The sequence below is a fragment of the Dermacentor variabilis genome, chromosome 9 (genome assembly GCF_050947875.1).
Source record: "Dermacentor variabilis isolate Ectoservices chromosome 9, ASM5094787v1, whole genome shotgun sequence".
NCBI lineage: Eukaryota > Metazoa > Arthropoda > Arachnida > Ixodida > Ixodidae > Dermacentor > Dermacentor variabilis.
The window spans coordinates 11,421,957-11,442,728 of NC_134576.1; the positions used below are offsets into that span (position 1 = coordinate 11,421,957).

The 20,772-nt window shown below is 46.9% G+C and overlaps 1 protein-coding gene across 6 annotated transcripts in view; it reads left to right on the top strand.

The window, feature by feature from the left end:
• LOC142558608 (DNA-binding protein P3A2-like) overlaps positions 1-20,772 on the top strand; it is a 221,067-nt gene that overhangs the window by 60,713 nt on the left and 139,582 nt on the right. For all 6 annotated transcript variants that reach the window (XM_075670767.1, XM_075670770.1, XM_075670771.1 and 3 more), the window contains exon 4: positions 2,827-2,923. In XM_075670767.1, coding sequence (XP_075526882.1) covers positions 2,827-2,923 — 97 coding nt within the window. The remainder of the gene's footprint in view (positions 1-2,826; positions 2,924-20,772) is intronic.

The following is a 20,772-nucleotide window of genomic DNA, read 5'->3' on the forward strand; positions in this document are numbered from 1 at the left end:
CCCGTCGTACAACACTGCCATCTGTTGTGACAACGATCACCCCATTGGAGATTTCTTTGCATAACGAGGCAGCACTATCTGCACTCAGAAACTCGTCCATCGAAGCACCACCTGTTTCATCGTTAGTAGCGACGTGCTGCTAGAGCTCTGTAATGTCAGCAGCTTCCACCATGTTCTACTATCATGGGGGGCTTCATCCTGGCGCACAAAGCCCACCTTTTCCGTTGATCGGCATGACCCCTGGTTGAAACCATAATGATTGCAGCACTCCTGCGTGAACTCATGCTTCGAGTATTGCAAAATTTGTAGCTTCGTCTCAAGCGACACATTTCGCTTTGTCGGCGCCATCTTCTTTCAACTGGGCTGTCCGCTGCTGTTATTGTGGTGCGTTTCTGCGCTCGCCGAGAAATGGGCACTTGCTTTTTTTTTTTTTCCTCTCCACATGCATAGCTCGATTGTGGGCGATGCAGATGCAAAGGAGCTGGCTGCATCTTCTGGCACGGTGTGCCAACTAGTGATGCTTCAACACGAACTAAGCGACGAGAACACAGCGTGGTGTGCCTAGATGCGTAGACTCTCTTCGTCGCAGATCTCCGTGCAGCACACTGCACGGTTAATGGCCACAGAAACCTCGACATTTTACCTTACCCATTTACAGTGACCCAAATTGGGACACTACTGGCTTCCTCATCAGGTTTCACAGTGCTTGGGGACAGGTTATGCACATTGGCATTTTCATTGAGAGAGAGATAGCATATCTCTGACGAAAATGCCTATGTCCAGGTTGCCCATAGCAGCTTCTCACAATGACTGATTGTGTAATTACCCACTTGTAATATGTACCTTCTATCCAAGAAAATGGGTTCGCAAATAGCTTGCACATTGCAATTTGATTACAAACTTAAACGGGGTTTGCCACGTTGGCATCAGCTCACCATTGGGGCCAGTGTCAGTGCCTTTGTCATCACAAGGTAATGAATCAGATAGGTTGGTGATGACTATAGTCGGGTACAACTTAGGGAAAAAGGGGAGGCCCCGCCCAGATGACCGAAGCGCAGCAGCCGGTTGCCTCCACAACTGAAAGAGTTCCTCTAAAAAAAAAACTAAAAAAAAACACATGCTTCTAAAATGCGTACCGTATTTACTCGATTCTAATGCGCCCGCGATTCTAACGTGTGCCCGTTTTCCGTGATCAAAAAAAGAAAGAAAAAAAAACTCCCTTGATTGTAACGTGCACCCGTTTGTCATGACCTAAACAAAGCAAAATCATTTGCAGTACCACGCACCTCATTCTTTCATACAGAAATACAACAAACACAAACATGTCTCACTCGGCGACCACAGAAACTCTTTATCAAAACGCTCGAGTGAGGAAGTGCGGTAGCAGACATGAGCCAATTGACCTTTATGTGACCTCTCGCTTCAACACGAACTAAGCGACGAGAACACAGCGTGGTGTGCCTAGATGCGTAGACTCTCTCCGTCGCAGATCGCTTTCAAGACAGGGGCTGTGTGGCTGTGTGGCTGCGCCATACGTAGCAGCTGCCAGTATAGGACACCTCTCCTATTTGCACCAGTCCCGCACGCCAGCTTCGGGAACTCTGAACGCCCACGATGTGGCCCGATTTCCATCTGTCTCCGCACATGAGATCGCTTTCCTTTTAATTGTGGCATTGTGACCAACTCGGCATGTCTTTGCAGTTGGCACTTCCATGCTGATTGAGCAATTGCATAAAACTGGAAGACGGACGGTGTACTAACCTAAGCCGATGGAAACATTGCCTAAGCACACGTACTGCAGCACATGGAGGAAGCTACAGCAGCTACGCTTGAAGCGCATATGAGGCAGCCATATTGAAATGCCGATGGCGATATGGTAACGCAGATTTAGGGTCTTACTCGATTCTTACATGCACATAATTTTTGGACCCATTTTATCAGAATGAAAAAGTGCGCATTAGATTCAAGTACGATATACACGATAAACAAGTCCACATGTCAATAATGTATTATTATACTGTTAGACCTCGATGTAATGAACCTTGGATCTAATGAAATTTGCATTGTAACAAACATTTTTCATTTCTCCATTTTAGTTCCATTGAAAACATTTTTTTTTTTCGCATATAACGAAGTAATGTCGTGACACAAAGTTTTCAGTCATTTCAAGCCTGTACTTTCAGCCTGCATGGCTAGTAAATTTGGTGCAAAGCTATAAAAACGTCACCTGAAGTCAGAATTATTTTTCAAGCATACTTCCTGCTCGCAGCACTTGGGGAAAAACTAGATCTGACAATCCCTCTTGCTTGAGTGAACGTGCAGTGTGATGTGATCAGGCACACACACCACTGGGGGAGGGGGCCAGGGGAGACGTTTGCCACATCTTGACAGTGATTTCTCTGCAGCAAGTGCAAAGAGCAAGACGTGAAGGTTATTCTCTTGATACGCATTTATTTATTTAGCACTCTTGCAAGGTCTGATGGCATTACAGGAATGAGCAGTATATGACAAATGTTTGCTCAGTAAAAGAGAACCAAATACAGTTATAGCAAGTCAAGAAAACTTGTTAGCAAGCATGTTCCTGTGTCTCACGTAATCTCAAGTTTCAGTGACACAGTGGGAAGTGTTCACTCGCGCTATAGCAGCGAGTTCATGGTCATCCAGCGAGATCTGTTCATGCTTGCCCGAGTGCGCATGATACCGATAAAACTACAGATGTTACTTCGTCAGGAGTTTCTTTGCTATCGCCATCAGTGATGTGCCTTTCTGGTGAAACTGTGACTTTGTCTTTGAACAGTGGGATGTGTTGTTTCGCAATACCTGCAGGAAACTGAAGGCAACCATTGATGAATATACGACGCGTGTTGGCCAACAAGCGGTGGTGTTGGCGGTCACCCCTGGGAAGCCCCAGAACCACTTCAAGGTGCGTGCCATGCTTACCAGAGTTGAGCATTGTCTTTGTCGACTTTGTTCGGGTGGCTCAGCCCATCCACACAGTCTTTACTGGTACAGTAAAACTTCGTTAAACCGTACCCGCTTAACTCTTTCGCTGCCAGGGGAAAAAGGGCAGTTTTTACTAGGTAGAAGGAAATATTTTTTGGCGGCTATGCACGAATGCCTTATTTACATTGTTTGGTATCAACATGTAGCTAAGGGAATGTACTATTCAATAACATAAATATTGCATATGTATTTATTACACAAATTAATGAAAAAATGTTTATAAAGTAAAAATTTATACAGTCAGCACATCGCTCTGCTGGAAAAAGGTGCACAACTTGAAAAATATCAGGGGTAAAAAAATTTGAAGGTATACATTTTGTATCCTTATATGTTCTAAAGAAATAACACAAGTTTCAGAAAGTTTTTCAGAAAACTGTTCTTTCCACAAAAAAAAAGTTAGCGTGGTTGAGTGGCATGCCATTCTCCAAAGCAGTCCCTCGTCAGGATGAAACAGAGATGCACACCGCATGGCTCACAAAAAACTGCCGTCTTCATCTCTACTTTGGTTTTTTCAGAGCAGAGCTTGCAGTTATGGCGCTTTTCTTGCACCTGGGGCTTGTGCTCAGACTTCTTTGGAGGAGGTGGAGGGTGACTATGTCTGTCGTCCAACCCAAAAATCTGGTTTACCAGCTCAATTCGAAATGAAAGCTGGTCAAAGCCAGCCTTTCTGGAGAGCTCCTCTATCTCGGGGTGATGCTCCCTGTGTTCCTGGAAAATGATGAAGCTGTTGACGACAGCAATGTCAATGCAGTGGAAGAACAGTGTCTTCCACCACCTGACACACTTCATCAAGACATTATAGGAAGCAATAAGTTGATCGGATTTGTCAACACCAAGCATGCCCTTATTATAGTCTTCTATCAAAAGCGGCTTCTTGATGGGGAGCTTTGTCCATTGATCTCCTCTCTTCACTTTTCGCATTGCAGTGACGTGATTGTTGGCAGTGTGTGCTGTGCTTATCATGTTTACAGTGCGCTTGTCTTTCCACTGCAAGTACAGCACATCACGGCGCCGCAGCCAGTGAATGTCACCTCGAGTTGCTTTTTTCTCCCAAGTGGAGTCTTTCAACTGGAAGGGAAATCCACGACGATCTTTGTGCGTTGTTCCGCAAGAGAGAGTCTTCCTTTCAAGGAGATGTTCAAAGAGGGAGGTCGAGGTGTAGAAGTTGTCAAGGTAGACAATGTAGCCTTGATCCAAATATGCATCACAAAGGCGGGTTACAACGTCATAAGCCAGTCCCTTTGAGCTGGGTGTTTCTCGCTTTCCGGTGTAAACACTGAATTGAACAGTGTAGCCTGTTCTTGAGTCAGCGAGGACCCATAGCTTATACCCCCACTTGACCCCCTTGTCACGCATATACTGCCGAATTCCCGATCGTTCTTTTGATTTAACCATTCGTTCGTCGACGCACAAATTTCGATATGGCTGGAAAAGCTGACCTGACACGCCGTTCATATGCTGCAGTAAATGAGCGATCCTGTGCAGCTTGCCATCGCAGACAGGGTCAGTCTTCTCCGGGTCCATCACACTAAGAAAACCAAGGAACGAAAAAAATCGGCTCCTGGGCATAATCTTTGGAGGAATAAGGCCCGAAAACAATTCCGAGGTATTCCAGTATATAGATGGAGGCGAGGCAGTTCCACAATTCCCATGTATATCAGGATTCCAATGCATTGCATTATTTCACCCGGATTGAAATTTCTCCATGAGCCGTCCTTTTCTGCGTAAGTCTGCATCTCTAAAATATGCGTCCACGCATATTTGTTGGTGTTTTCGCAGATAACGTTGATTATCTCTGCTGTGAAAAATAGTTGGAAGACATCGATGGCCCGTATAAAGTGCCATGCATTACTCCGGAGCGCGCCGCCAACTTCGACCCCCGGGTTTCTTCTCGGAAAAAACTGCACGCGCTTTACAGCTGCTGGCAGGGAATCGTGTCCGTATGACGTTGAGACCCTGAAAATACATAATATAGCTGTGAGTACATGCTCCACTGCCCATAACTATATATTAGTAATCGCTATGTGCGCCGCACATAGAACTGCCACTCACCCGCTGAATGTTCCGGCTTGATTTGATGCATCCTCGTCATCGTTGCTGAATTCTGATGTGTCCACGTCTTCTTCAGGCTCACTACTACTGATTACATCCGCAAAATCAGCTACAGAAGCGCTCGATTGGCGAGAAACACGACTTCTTTCAGGAGCGTCTGCGCGCGATGACGACGCCATGATCGACGCGCTCGCTGGACAATCCGAAACGTTTTGCGGCGCGCGGAGACGAACCAGAAAGTAAAAAACCAACAAAACATAGCGGAAATCGTTGTGTGCTTCCCACTTTCTAACCTAGATGGTGCTCGCAAGCCGCGCGAGAGCGCGAGAATTTGAACTTCAAATCCGTCGATCAAATTGATCGATCTGAATAGGCGCGGTAGCGAAAGAGTTAAGCAGTAGTTTCGTTTTAAAAGCAGTAAATTCAAATCCCTGACTCAGTGGCCATTGAACATCATGTGTTTTGTATCCGTATAAACCGTACCAGCTTATTGCGTACACAACAGTTAAAACGTAGCGTTTCAACTTTTCATCGCGCAAACACGGCGGTGAGCCGTCTCTCCATCGGGCGGGGCGGGGCAGCAGAACAACAAGCCTCAGAGATCGGAACAACGGCCGCCAAGTGCCCTGTGCATTTTCGCGAAGCCACATCAACATCATTTCGACGCTGTGCTTTCTCTATGGCCATGCCAGAGGGCGTTATGGTGTCGCGCAAGCGAGGACTCGCGTCGTTCCGAAGCTCGGATAAAAAAGACGCCGGGTGCTCAGCATAGAAGAAAAATTAGACATCGTCCGTGCTGTCCAACGGGACAAGAAGACTTTGGCGCTGGCACGCAACAAGGATCTGCTGCTGGCTACAGTGTGTGGCATTTGGAATGCTAAAGAAGTTGCTCGGCAGCGCTGCTGCGACCGCGAAGACATGTCGGCTACGAGGTTTGACTTTTCGCCATCGTCGCCAGTGTTGTTGCTGAAGTGTCGACTAGCGACGGTGATGAGGACGACACGGAAAGCGACAGCACGGGCGATTCAAGCCCGACAGTGGCACAAGCTGCGCGTTACATCAGCCTCGTGAATGCAATCATTGTGGCGAGAACAGGGGCGCGATAACATTATTCTATTCCAAATAAAAAGTATTCTAAACTCCGGCATCCGGCAATGAAAAAGGCGCCCCCAGGACTTCTGCAGCACTACTGCACACGTGCACGGAGAATATGTAACACCAACGAGGAATCTGCCATGCGAGTGTTTGCCGAGAAGAGGGGGCTGGCTGAAAAGCTGGCACGCAGCTTCAGTAAGTTTGAGGCCGCTGTCGTCGTGCTAGGCCGCCGCGGCATCAAACGAAAATAACACTTTTGTCGTGCGAAGTGAATAAATACTGCATGTTCTTTTCCCCTTTCATCGCACTCTCTCTGAGTTCCGTTTTCGACATGTAAGTGGTTGATCTCATGCTATTCGGTTAAACAGTACTACCGTTTAGTACATACTTTTTCCGAGCTCCGGCCAACTACGGTTTAACGAGGTTTCACTGTACCAATGGCAGGTAATGCGTTCGCAGGCGCATACTAAATTGGGCAGGTAATGTGTCTCACAGCAAGGGGCTGTTTTATGCATTGCACAGAGACAGATTTGTAACATGGTGCCTGAAAATCTTCTTGAGAGCCTTTGAGGAGGAAAGGCGCACTTGTGACATGCTGGTACATTTCCTTTGCCATGCTTGGTGCATCACTCTTTTTTTAAAGGCAACTCCAGCAATTTTTCGATGTCGATGGACATCGATAAAATTCGCTGCTTACGTTCCCCTGCACACTTCATCAGGTCCTGAAGAAAGCGTGTTTGAGAGTTGCACAGATTTTTTTCAAATTATTTTCATTAATTCTTTCAAACCACCTCATTTGCCTGCTCCTCAGCTACTGGCAACATTGCGTTACGATGTGAGGGGTGGCATGTGCAAAGCATTCTGGGAATGAATTCCAGACAACGGCATCGAGGAGCCAGCGATCGGGCTAGTGTTCGGTGCAAGAAATTGCAGTCGTGAGAAGTTGTGTTCTGTGCGGACGGGCAAGTGATGGGGGGCAGCAAGTGGTGTTGCATTGTTGGCTGCACGAACTTCATCCTCACCAGCTGCACAAACAGCTTGAGCCGATATCGATTGTGCTCAACCGAGGTTAGCCTTATCACAGTCGACGAGTTAGTGCGGATGAACCTGATCGACCGACTGGAAGCTGATTAAGCCATTTGGATGAAAAAGAAAACTGCTTTTTAATTTAGTTTTGACCATACAGATTTGAAATGAGCTATTCTTCATTTCGTACAGTGCAAACACAAGAAGTGAGAAACGACGGCACGATGCACTTTCAACATTGATACCGTGCCGTTCTCGAAGGCTGCCAGTCACACTCACTGGTGCTTCCCTTAAATGAATATGTGACTACGCACACGGGGTATTTTGCTTATTGTTATACTGACTCAATATTTAACTTCTGAGATGCACCGTTTGCCTCTTACCTCAAGTAGGCAACAAGCAAAGTCCCCTTCGATATACAGCTTCTTAAATAACTACCTCGTTCAGCTGCCAACGGTGCCAGTATACTGGCACTGGCGTTTCCTCGAGGAAACTATGAATTCTCTAAATGAACGATCATATGTGCAAAGTCCTAGTCTGTGTCTGCTTTATGGAACACATGTATTGTGTGCACGAAAAAAGTAGAAAGAAGGATAAGTAGGCAGCGTGACAACACATACTATACGGTCTCCCGCTCGCTGTTTTTGAAGGTGTTCGCTCGCTCATACTAGCGCGACTCAGAGTGATGCAACAGAGCTTCCCTGCACAAAATCTGCATGTTCCGCTATGTTCTCACATCATGATGTCACTGATGTGTGATTTGCATATACTTCAAGCGAACGAATGCAATTTATGGAGTGCACAATAAGCTCCATAAATCGACATTGTACCGGATAATTTGAAGAGCCTGTGCGCATCCATGCAAATAATGAGTTTCTGGTAGTGGCCTCCGAGATCAGTACTCTACGACATGACCAGTTGTGCTGATGCACAGAACTTTCCGCGAAAGAAGCACTGTGCTGAGCACATGTGCACGAGGAAGCCGAGAAAGAGTGTCTCTCCCCTGCAAGCTTCTGTAAAAGTGCTGCTTTCAACAGCTTAAATGGTGATGCAAGAAGGTAGCATCAAGTGCATTGTCACGCAAGTATGCACAGCCAACTCTTACGCATACTGAGGCCATTATCTCCATCCACAAAACGAGTGCCCCGCAGATAAAGCTACATCAGATTTCTGTAAGAAGCAAGGTCACTTTGCTGACATTTCCAAGGCCAAGCAGCCAAAAGAGCTGTTGGGTTCTGTCAAACGCACTCAGTACGCATCGGGCAAGGTACACTGACATGTGCGAATGGCCACCTTGCACAGTTCAAAATGGACTCTGAAGCTGAAGTAACGTATTACCCTTTTCCTCGGATTGCCTTGGGGATTGGATGAAATGAAAGCCTAGGTATCTGGTCCCAAAAATGTAAGGTTGCACATGCTGAGAAGTTTCACTGCCACGTTGGAGTGGCGTAACAGGGGTCACCCTGCGCAGCATTTCGTCAACCCAGGCCACAATCTTTCGTGGACTGCGGAAAGTACAGGCGGTATACTTCCTGGTGCTCTTCGCTTTTCACAAAATGTTTCATGGCGAATACCCGTTGCTCAAGCACCTGAAAAATGACGAACTGGATGACATGGAAATTCAAGGAGTCATCCGAAAAGTCAACATGTCAATCACATGGTGTTCGGACCTTGTCATCATGCCAAAGCCATTGGGTGGGTACAGGTTCTGTGTTGGTTTGACAAAGCTCAACAAGGTCATCCAGCAGGAATGCTAAATTCTGTAGTAATACAGCACCAGAGAACACAAGGGCCCAGATGAAGAAGAACGATACGTACACAGAGTGCACTAACAACCAAAGGTTTATTCACTGGATGTGCAGAATAAGTACTGCCTAAACATGAACAAACAGGAGATACAGTGCAGTCCACTTATAACGATACCACATATAACGATATATCGGTTATAACGATGGGTCGACATGAGAGTGTCATTTTATGCATTAGGTCTATGGGGAAAAAAAACATTTATAACGATAGGTTATTCACCGCATATCGGATATAACGATCAAAAGTTTGCAGTCTGGACGGAGTTTTCCGTGCCAAATAATCGTAACACTTGCGTTGCTTAGTTCCCTGAAACGAACGATGTTGAGACGAGGCGATGTTTACCTCCGTAAGTTCGTATTTGCCGCCATTACCGCGCAGCGCGTCTCGCCCCGCCCGCGCACCGGAGAATAGCTGACTAGGCGCAGCGCGCCACAAGATGGCGCTAGCTGCTTCATGCGCGTCGGCCACAGTCGCTCCGAAAGAGAGAGAAAGAAAAAAAAAGCGACAAGCAAAGCGGCGCGGTGGCGCCCGTCCCGCGTCTCTCGCGATAGCAGGCTGACGCCACCGGAGCAGCGTGCAACCAACGGTTCAAATGGTTCAACCCAGTTAGAAGATGGCGCCGACAAAGCGCAAAGCTGTGTCGCTTGACACGAAGGTGGATATTTTGCAGGACTCTCGATGCGGCTTCAAGGTGAGCGCCCTCGTGAAGAAGTATGAGCTCGTCCAGTTAACGATATTGTCATGTGGTAGTGACGGTGAAGAAAGAAGCAATACGGTGGAATACAAAACTAGCTTTTATTGGGCGAACCTGTGCCCACAAAAACAGGCTACACTTATAGCACAACGATAGCGGCGAACACGGTCGGCAATCGTCGGAAAACTGATCAGCGGGTCAAGCGCGTCGGCTTTTATAGATCAGTCGTCGAATGTTCCAGATTAACTGATGGGACCCGCGTGTCTTCCACAAAGTTCTACACCATTCGTGTCACGCGATGAAATCTGATAACACAAGGTTCGGCGACAACAGACACGCGGATAGAAGCGTCGATAACTTTCCAGAAACGTCGGATACATGCAGGCGCGTCCCTCGCTGTGGGATTACAGTTGTTAAGCGGCGAAACGTAGTTGCCCGATAAAGATAAGTACACGTGTTAATATCAACCCTCTTGAAAACCGGGAGCACCGCGATTGTGAAGGCAGGAGCTATCAGCGGCCATGCCGATCAGCGGGAAAGGGTTAGAGACCCTTTGTACGCCAATGTTGAAGAGACGCTTTACCAGTGGTTCATCACCAATTGCTTCAAGAAGGCGGGCTTTGTGCGTAAGGACGAACTTCCCCAACCCGCTGAGACCGACCCGGTGGAAGTCGCTGACATACCGAGCTCTGGGAGCTCGTTCCTACTGGTGACACAGGTGTTGTGTTGAAGGAGGAGTTTTTGACTGCAGACAGTGCTGCCTCGTTCTGCGATGAAGTCACCGACGAGGCGATCGCCGAAGATGTGCTGTCTCGACAGACGGCAAAGTTGTGCGACGGTGGCGACGGCATCAGCGACAGTGACAACGAGATCGACAGTGGCTCCTTGACCCCGACCACGATGTCCACGCAAAGTGCACTGTCGTCGATCGACTCCTTAATTGATGTAATGCATGCTAAAGGATTGCCGCCAGTGTTCGCGCAGCAGCTGGAATCCATGCACACCGCGGTTGTGAATCTGAAGCTGCCGCAAAAGCAAGTGCAGATTTCGGACTTTTTCGGCGCGCCTAACCCTTGACATGGTCATTGGCGCTAGAAATAAAGTTTGTTTTTTACGGCCTACTGTCTACATCATATATTCTTTAGAGCAAGTAGCGAATTGGAGTTCGGAGCTGCAAAGGTATGTTCCGCGTATAAAAAAATTTTTTTTTTTGATAACTGCAGTCCAGATATAGCGATCATCGGTTATAACGATCATATTTTTCGTCTTTCTCGATATCGTTATAAGTGGACTGCACTGTAGTAACATGTAAGAGCAACTTTATATGCTTACAGTCGCCGACTGATTTACCGGACTCCAAAAATTCGGACATGTTTGATTATTCGGTCTGCTTCGCGGCACCGCCCATTCTCCCCATAGACCTTAATGCATAACAACTGCCGAAAGTTCGGACACTTTGCAACCTCTCGTCTGATTTTTCGGACACTCCTTGAGCCAACTCGATAGAGAGCACCATACACCGACTCTGACCGGTGCATGGTTCGACTTGCTGAACGCCATTTTTGTTTTGAACGGAGCCTCCTTGCTGCCCCACGAAATGACGCTACTGCAGATCCCTGCTCATCATCGTTTCCTCTGGTTCGATAGAGTGGCTCTACAGCAGTTCCTGTTTCAGCTTAGTAAGCCATGTCAAGACCATCCAGAAGCTGATTTGTTTTTTCGCGCACGACGCTGTGAGTAGGCCACGTTTTTCATTTGTGCGACTGGTGTCGGCATGGTGGTGTTTGCTTTGTGTGCTGTTTCGAGGTTCCGGTGATCCAGCGCAGCATACGGAAACATTGTGTCAAGTGTCTAATGGCGCCGACAGTGCCTGCGCAGACTGCGCTGGGGAATGCCGGCAGGCGGGTCTGGGGGGCCTACGATTTGTCGCCTTACGATGTGCTTCCTACTGACGCGGAAAATGTTCTGCCGAGACCTGCACAGTGGTTGCATTGCGATTCTGGACACCGTCTCATTTGACAGTTGCACAGGTGCTGACACTGCTTACTGACATGCGCAGAACTCGACGATGGCGAGCTCATTCGTCAGGTTTCTACCTTAAGCATGCATTTAGCTGTGCAGTCAATACTTAACAAGCCTTCTATCATGTTTTTAAGTTCCCCAGGCTCTCCAGAAAGTAAGAGGGAGAAAAATTCTGCTCAATAAAATTGAATAAAATGTTCTCAACATATCGCTCTGAAACTTATATGGAAGCATCAGGGAGACATTCTAAACATTTGTACTAATTTTCATCAAAATCCATGAAGAAATAAGGATGTTGATTTTCAAAGCCACATCCCCCCTTTAGTCAACGTGGACTGTATAAATACCATCCCAGAAACCTTGAAATGCTTGTTTCATGCGAAGAAGAGAATTATTTTAAAAGAAAATGTGTTCTGAAGCATCCGCGTACTTTAGCGCAGTTCAAGTTGCCTACCCTCCGATTGAGGAGTGGTGACGTCATGGTCTCCCAGTGACGTTACGCCGTCGATGAGTAAAATGGCGCCCGCAGATGGTGCTACGGCTTTTCTGCGCAAAACGCAAACGCCCGGCCAGAAACAGAGCCAAGACAGAGCCGACAGCAGCGCGAAAGCAGAACTATGGTGGCTAGCGCAAGGGAAAGCGCACGACGATAAGCTGGTTCTTTATTTTATGACGCCAACTTCGACGCTCGTTGCAGTGGACAACCCTGACAACAACACATTGGCTTGCGATGCTGGGCTCGACTTCAGCGATTTAAGCACTGATGAACGTGACTTGCTGCTGAGGGCTCACGCTGCCGGCGTCGTTGCGTACTACTATGACGGCAACTGTATGTCATGGCTGTACATATTCGCACATTTGTAGCTTCTCCTTCGTGAAAACTAAATGCTGCATTCACTGTGGCCCGTCTTCGACCTGCAGTTGTTCTTCCACTTCGGAGAATGCAGGCAAGACCGATGGAACAGCGCTATGGGAAAGCATTGCTTTGAAAGGCACTCCATACGACTTCGGTAAGTCGGCATTGAACTTGTAATCCTCTGGACAAAAGTACAGCGAGCACATTATGCGATTTTTCGGCTCTTTGCCAACGCGCTGTGGCAGAGGTACGGCACTTAATCACTTCGAACGGAGAGGTTCACTCGTTGGCACATAGTTATAAGTAACGTTGGATTCACCGCTGCAACTGCCCTTGGCCAAGTTCCGTGGACCGTTTGCGCATCCCACGACATCATATGGACGTGGCATTCTCGCTTCTTGGTCCAAATGCAAGTTTCGTGAGCCAGCAGAACCTGTGCAGCACGACACTATAACGAAACAACTGAAACTCCAAAGCGCGCGCGGCACAGAGTCGAGCGAAAACAAAACCTTTCAACCACCAATACTACTCAAGGGTAACGTCAAAATGTTATTTTTTCTTAGAATCGAATAGAAGTACACTACTAGTGCCATTTTTTTTCCGTCTTATAATCTAACAAAATGATCTTTTTAATACGAGTAGTTGAGTACTAGTGATATAAATCATGAGAAGGTGCCTTCGTCATAGCGCTAGTACCGGAATGTCGCTGGGGGGTCTCAAATTGTGTCATGCATTTACCTTAATTTTGCCGTTACTAAAGCTCTGTTCGCAATTATATTGACGCCTTAGACGTTCTAGAGCATTGCTTTATCACTTTAACTTGACTTCATAGTAACCTTTAGTGTACCTTTAAGGGGAGACGCGGGTCCTGAAACAGAAAAAAAAAATCACAAGTAAAGTTAATTTTCAGAAAATTGCATTTTCGCTATGTTTATACATTCAAGAGTCCCTCCACGAAATCTAGAAGCTAAATTTAGTCGAAAAATAATAAGAAATCACTCCTAAACGGACCAGGGTGAACGCTAAATTAGCAAGATTTGGTCAAAAATGTTCGAACTTCGCGCTGTTGCCATTTACGGACGCAGTGGCCAGTGGCCGCCATCTTGCACTTGTTTTGAAGCTGTTTGTGCACATTTTGCGCCAGCTCATAATGGTGTTGATGAAGCGAAACCGACGCTATTGCGTCATTTCTGAAGGATGCGTCTGTGCCGCCGATTGGCCAAAGTGCGCACACCCTTGCGCGCCTCGCTCCTATTGGTCTGGCACTGTTTGGCGCGCGCTCGACCACTCTCGCGTTTTGCTACGTTTGTTTATCTCTGGTTTCATCGCCCCACTGTCTATGTTGTCTACGTTTGTTCAGCTGCTTGCTTTGTGACGTCTGATAAGGTGCTCGTTTTGCTACCCGGATGGCTGGAGGAGATCATCGTCTCAAGGCTACTACGCGTCAAGCGTCCGTGGAATGCGGGACGGACGGCGGCTAGGCCTGTCATACTCCCAGGTTTGCCGGTTGCTGGTCTGCCTGGACGTTCTACCGGATGAGTTCCTAGCGTCAACACTTCATCCACCCACGCCACGCATGTTGGCACAGATCGTGTAGGCACTGTTTCCTTCACGACTGAAGTAGCGAGCGCGCAGCGACTGCTGGAAAACGTGCCTGGCATCGCAGTCTGCAATGGAGCGAAAGTTCAAGCTGCTGGGTGTCGACACGCGTGAGGACGTCAACGACAGCAGGACTGGATTTGAAATCGTAGATTTATCCGTCGTTCAAGAATTCCTTGGACTCGTGCTGTGTCCCGGGTGCGGCTAGAAAGTGGGGATGCTTCCAAGGACCCTGCCAAGGAGGACGGGCTCTCGCAATGTTCTGTCGTCAGAATGCTCCAAGAGCAAAAGGAGAGCCGGAACCCAGGCACCACTACAACTTGCCAGAACATGTGGCAGAAGCAATGCTGCCTGTATATACGCGGCTATCTGAAAAAAACCCTGCTCTAGAGATGCCAGCGAGGCAAGACACAGAATTCGATTGAGAGCTTTCACTCAGTGATTTGGAGTGTCTGAAAGGAACAGCATGCATCTCTCTTTGCCGTGCAAGCTGCTGTTGCAGAAGCTGTCCTACGCTTCAACACTGGGAACCTGCTTGCGTCCACTGCAATTGTACAGCAGCTACACATGAATATTCCTGGCACTGCATCTCAGTGAGCAAAGGAGAAAGACGGCCATCAAAGTGCTAACTCCAGCAAGAAGCGAGAAGCCTCTTTGAGCACAAGGAAGCTGGCCAAAAAGTGGCATAAAGATGGGATGCATCCAGATTATGTCCCTGGTGCATTTCCATGAGATTTTATTGGTATGTTCCCAATAAAGATGTTGCAGAATGTTTTTCCTTGATTTCTCGAAACAACAGTTCTGACAGACTTCCAATTTTGAAGGTAAAATAGCTTCTGTCCTATTTCAGCTATCAGCATAACGTTTTTTTTTGCCAGAAAGAGAAATGTATGTAGTAAGCAATATGCCCCTTTTCAAAGCAGTACTCATCTCAAAAAGCTTTTGAGATGGGTCACATGTTTGACATGGCAAGATGGCATTTTTTCTCACAACTTTGATGAGCTCTAACTCTTGCTCAGATTAGCCTAGAACATAGATTAATACCTTATGACACTCCCTGAACATTCTAGATAGTCTTTATACTCAAACCACTGTGTTAGGATTTTCTGTTTAGATGCTAATTTTTCTCCAAACAAAGGACCCAGCATATACAGTGCTTTCAGTATATATCGAAAACTACTTATCCTATGGAAAAGTTTATTTATTTTTAGAATCTGCGCATTAAAATACACAAAGTGAAAATTTCGTTTAGATCTGTCCACAAATAAAAAGTAGTCCTTCAAGTGTAGCCTCCCCCCTCAACAGTGCACCCCTGCAAGTGTGCTTCTCGTAATAGACAGGGACAGCTTCTTCCTTCATCGGAAATATTCATGCCAATGAAACGACACAGTCGTGGATGATGCTATCAAACAAGACATTGAATCTGAAGGACAGCAGTAAAAATGAGCAAGGTGCATCGCTCAAAAATATGGATAGCTCATGCAGCAAGGATATTCGCACTCGCTAATAGTGAAGTTGCATTAGTAAGCTTCACCGCAATACAGTCATGTAATGTGGTGAATCATACTGATAGTGGAAAGATCGCAATGCAGTGAAGAACACCACCTGCAGCCGTTCATTATTGTAAAGAGCCGCCACGCTGCGTCAAGAACGCAAAAGGCCTCCCGGTCCAAGTGGTGATTTGGGCGAATCGGTTATGTATTTCAAGATTGTTTTACTCTGAAAGACACGGACAAAGAAAGGGGGCACAATGTGTCCTGTAGCCCCCCACTCTCTCTCCCAGACTGATGTGTGCATTCCGCAAGAAAGCATGGATGGCACTCTTATCTTTTCACCGAATGGCTCCAAGCATGGGACGTCAATGTCAGAGCTTCTACAAATGGCATTTTTAGGTACCGTGAGCAGCAAAAACAAATCTGATCCCAGCCCCCACTTGGACAGATTTTTACATTACGGTTTGCATTTAGTAAAACCACCACACACCAGATTTGTTCATCGCGAAAACACTTATCGCGGAGTGGCGTGAAAGACTGCCCCCACTCTCTCTCCCGGACTGATGTGTGCATTCCGCAAGAAAGCATGGATGGCACTCTTATCTTTTCACCGAATGGCTCCAAGCATGGGACGTCAATGTCAGAGTTTCTACAAATGGCATTTTTAGGTACCGTGAGCAGCAAAAACAAATCTGATCCCAGCCCCCACTTGGACAGATTTTTACATTACGGTTTGCATTTAGTAAAACCACCACACACCAGATTTGTTCATCGCGAAAACACTTATCGCGGAGTGGCGTGAAAGACTGCATTTCGCCGGCCCATAGTCGGTGCTGAACAGGTTTCATTCGTACTTGCAGGGACACGTCAGTGGGAATAGACTCGTATGTTCCGCAGGCTGGAAGCCACTGTGGAATCTTAACAGGGTCTGTCTGGTTGACTCGTTGCCGAGATATGACCATCAGCCGTTTAAGGGGGGGAGGCTACCCTGGAGACAGAACTTTCTTACTTTTTCACTATATCAGGATGAAAATTTCAGGGTGCATTCACACCGCCGACCTATGAGTTAACTGCAAAGTTTCATGAAGATGTGTTTATGAGTTTCAGAGTTATTGAGGTCTAACTAGGTGGTTCACGTGTATGCCTGAGGAAGAGCCTGGAGAAATGCCAGGAGATTGTAAGAAGCTGAAATTCATTGTGATGAGGGATATCCTTGAGGGATATCCCAGGAGGCTACAGAGCCCTTTTCTCTAATTTCCCCTCCAAAACATTTTAAGACAAATTTGAATTTGATGTAGCCAGTAATGACTACATTCAGCAAATATTAATTGCTTATTATAAGTTAACTGCACCAGCTTTCAAAAAAAGAAGCCTGTTACCCCCTGGCAAAGTCATTCAGGAACACAAAAAAAACTGCACACAAAGCTGAAGAGCGGTTCTTGAGATATCGCTTTCCGAGAAAAGGGGCCTTAAAGTTGAACACATCTGTTTTTTATTGGAAAACTCATGCGGAGCTTCTAATTAGCCCTTGCGGCTCCAGGCATACTCAATCTGTCGGATTTTCGACTGGCGACAGCCGACAGCACAGTTCCGTGCTGAAAGCATCTACGCAGTCGGCACTAGCTGCGGAAGATGGGAAGTTCGATGCTCGTATGAGACGCATATCGCGCTTCCGCGCACCAAACATCTCCACTGTCTTGGGCTTTTCTGGCATCGCGTGCAGCAAAGAACTAGTGAAAAAAAAGCTGAGAAAATAATCTAAAATAGCGCAAGGCGATGGGCAGCTCACGAACAGGTGTCTGTTGAGGCAGATGGAGCAAGGGGCAACAACAACACAAGCGCGGTGGGCGCGACATCAAAGGGAGCAGCCGCCGCTGCCACCCGTGCAGTAGCCAATGGCAAGCGCGCTTTAGCTCACAGGATTTGAACGTGCTGCTCCAGCCCATCAGCGCTCCACATCCTATCGTGGGAAAACACCAATAGCACCTCAACTGGGCTGACGATGGCATTTTGCAAGGCAGCAAAACAGAGACAAAGAATTCACGGTCAAAACGACAGCAAGATGGCGCGGGCAGGCTGCATAGACCGGGAATGGCGCACACGCAAAGTTTGGCTTCATTTCGGCTTCATTTTGTGGGCCGCGGTGGCCTCAAAAATAGCATTTTTTTTTTTTACTTTGAGGTTGCATTAGGTGCTGATAATTACAGAACAGGTAGTTTATGAGGCATAACCCCAAATTATTGTTTTTCAAAAATCTACTTTTTTTGCAATTTTTCGGTTTTTGATGGCTGCGTCCCCCCTTAAACGGCGTATTTTTGATACTTTTCATGATGATCTTGTTAGTGCCGTCATGTTCTATCATGTGGTGACGCATCCATCATTTACCTCAGCTGCCTCCATTGCCACTGTGTTTATAATAGCTATGCATGACGTTGGTGCAGCTCATCAAACCTCTGCTTCCACGGGTTTCTTTGACGATGACTGGGTGAATGACATGAAGCTTTTGTCACAGCGTCGGAGGGCACACAAGCACTATCGGAGCTCATTACGCCTTGTCCGAATGACACAAGCAGTGTATACTGTGCGTTTACTAAAAGTAAGGCTAGAAATGTATTCCAAGCTGTCTGAACTTTTCACTTATGAATTGAATCATGGTAAGTGTGTTTTGCTTTTCATTCTTTATTTGACGATCACTTTCAATGAGAGGCTTGTCAAGTTGCTGACTCGGTAAAGACATGGGGGGGGGGGGGGATGCTTTCTACTTTGTAATAACTTGTAGGAAAGACGCATTATTGCTAGTCACTCGCTTACTGTGTAGACCATCATGAAATGTTCAGCTTCAAACAGTCGTGTGTTGTCGGTGTTGTGGCCGTGACTCATACTTTGGCACATTGACTCAAGTGTTCACCCGTCACCTATTTTTGATACGTTGGTGATAGAGTGGCTGTAAGTCTACATGCGGGTCGTGGTGGATGTGTGAAGATAACATGTGAGAAACTTAATGGGCCAGGAAGCGGCACTACTCCCTTTGTCACATCTGTAACGAGCGGTAATGACTTTTACCAACGTTCCGGTGTTGTTCTTTCTTTTGAGGTTAGCAATGCCATGCTGGCAGATCCGTTATTTTTTTATCCTTGAGGAAAGCCACGCATCATGAAAGGCTGGCAAAACAGGCAGTGTTTATGTAGCAGCAGTTCATGAGCTTGGCCACACAGATTCATTGCATTCTTTAAGGGGGGACGTGGCAATTGAAATAGTCAAAATTTTTGATTTTCCGATTTATCTTTTTTCGAGATCCTCGGATCTTCTTTTACCTCGTGATCAAATATTATAACAAAATATGCAGTAGAAATAGAAAAAAACAACACTTTGCTAGAGCACCGTCATCAAAAATTGCGAAAATATCGGGCTTCGGAAGGCGCTGTCGCACTGCGGATAGCTCGGCTATCCGATGATGCAGCGCCGCCATCTTGATATCGTAAAGAGGAGAGATCGGAGCTCGAGATAGCCACAGCGCTGTATTTCTCCACTGAAAAATAAAACCAGCAAATGTGACTGAAAAAGAGGTAAAAGCGGCATCGTGATTGGCCGCAGTAGTCACATGGGGAACATGGAGTACTCCTATTGGCTGTTGTACTTTTGAATTGCCTGTGAAACACACTCGCGCGCATTGGCGCAGCAGTGCCTTGCGCGTTCCGTTCATTGTGCTTGACCATCATGGCAGCTGAACTACCCTAATGCACGTGTTAGGGTAGTTGTTAAGCAAGTTCCGAACGGCCCACGCGTACGGAAAACAACAAAAGGCGTGGAACAGAAGGCGAAAACTACTCGCAGAAGCGGATGCCACCGTCCGTGTCTACAAGGTACGACCGGCGCACGTGGGTGATCGGGAAAGCGCGTCTGCGTGCAGTGCTGATGACGCGACCGTGGGCTCTGTTGACGACCCGACCGCGTGCTGTGGTGATAACGCGACCGTGGGCTGTGGTGACAACGTGCTTGCGTGCAGTGGTGAAGGCGCATCCGCATGTGGTCGTGACAGCAATGTGACATCGGCGAGAGCAGACATCGTGTCAAATATTCAGCTGTGGATTTCAGCTCCAATTCTCACGAATGAAGAGATTGTGAAACGAGCGGAGACAAGAGCGGATGTTTTCAATGTGCTGTCATCTACCTCTGCAACAAAGAGGAAATTTCAGCTTTTGAAAGAAGGAGAGTGCGCCGACGATGTGGTTCCTGAGTCATCGTCTTTCATTTTATATAAAGCACTCTAAGACGAGCTGCTCTCTGCAGCAAGCTGCAATCAGTGCTGGAAAAGACCAATTCGTGTTGAAACTGGGCCATGTCTTGGGCTTGCAACTAAAATGGAACTGTTGTGTGACGACTGTGGGGTGATAAGCAAAAGGTGGTCATCCCCAAGATGTGCTGGCACTCAGAAGATCAACCACTTTTGAAGTGAACGTTCGTGCACTGAGAGCTGTGCAGTCAGTAGGCAAAAAGCAAGTCACATTGAATGATGTCTTCTCCCACATGGACATTTCCCATTGAGGACTGCATCACAAATCCTATGCAAGGCTGCACCGTAGGCATAGTCACCCTGCTACTGCCTCAGCAGCCATGACAATAGAGCCCGAAAGTGCACAGAAGGTGCGTGAGATCTACAGGGAACTTGGATGCACCCCGGGCAACGTTGATGTGATCTATGATGGCACTTGGATGACAAGGGGCCACACAACTCACATTGATGTTGCCTGTGTTATTGAATTATATTCTGGCCTTGTCTTGGACCACTGTGTCCTCTCCAATTATTGCCATAGATGTTCTCTTGGCCTCAAGCCTGCAGACAGTATTTATTCAGTGGCATGAAGAACACCGACCGCAATGCCAAAGAAACACAGAGGCAAGTGCAAGGCAAACGGAAATAATTGCAGCGAAAACCATGTTTCAGCTTTCTCTTCAGAAACACCAGCTCCGTTACACAAATGTCCTTTGTGATGAGGATAGCCGCACTTATATTGCCCTCAGTGAAGAGAAGGCGTATGGTTTCATACCCATACACAAACAAGAGTGTGTGAATCACATGAAAAAAAAAAGAATGGGAACTGCTTTGCACAACCTTGTTGAGA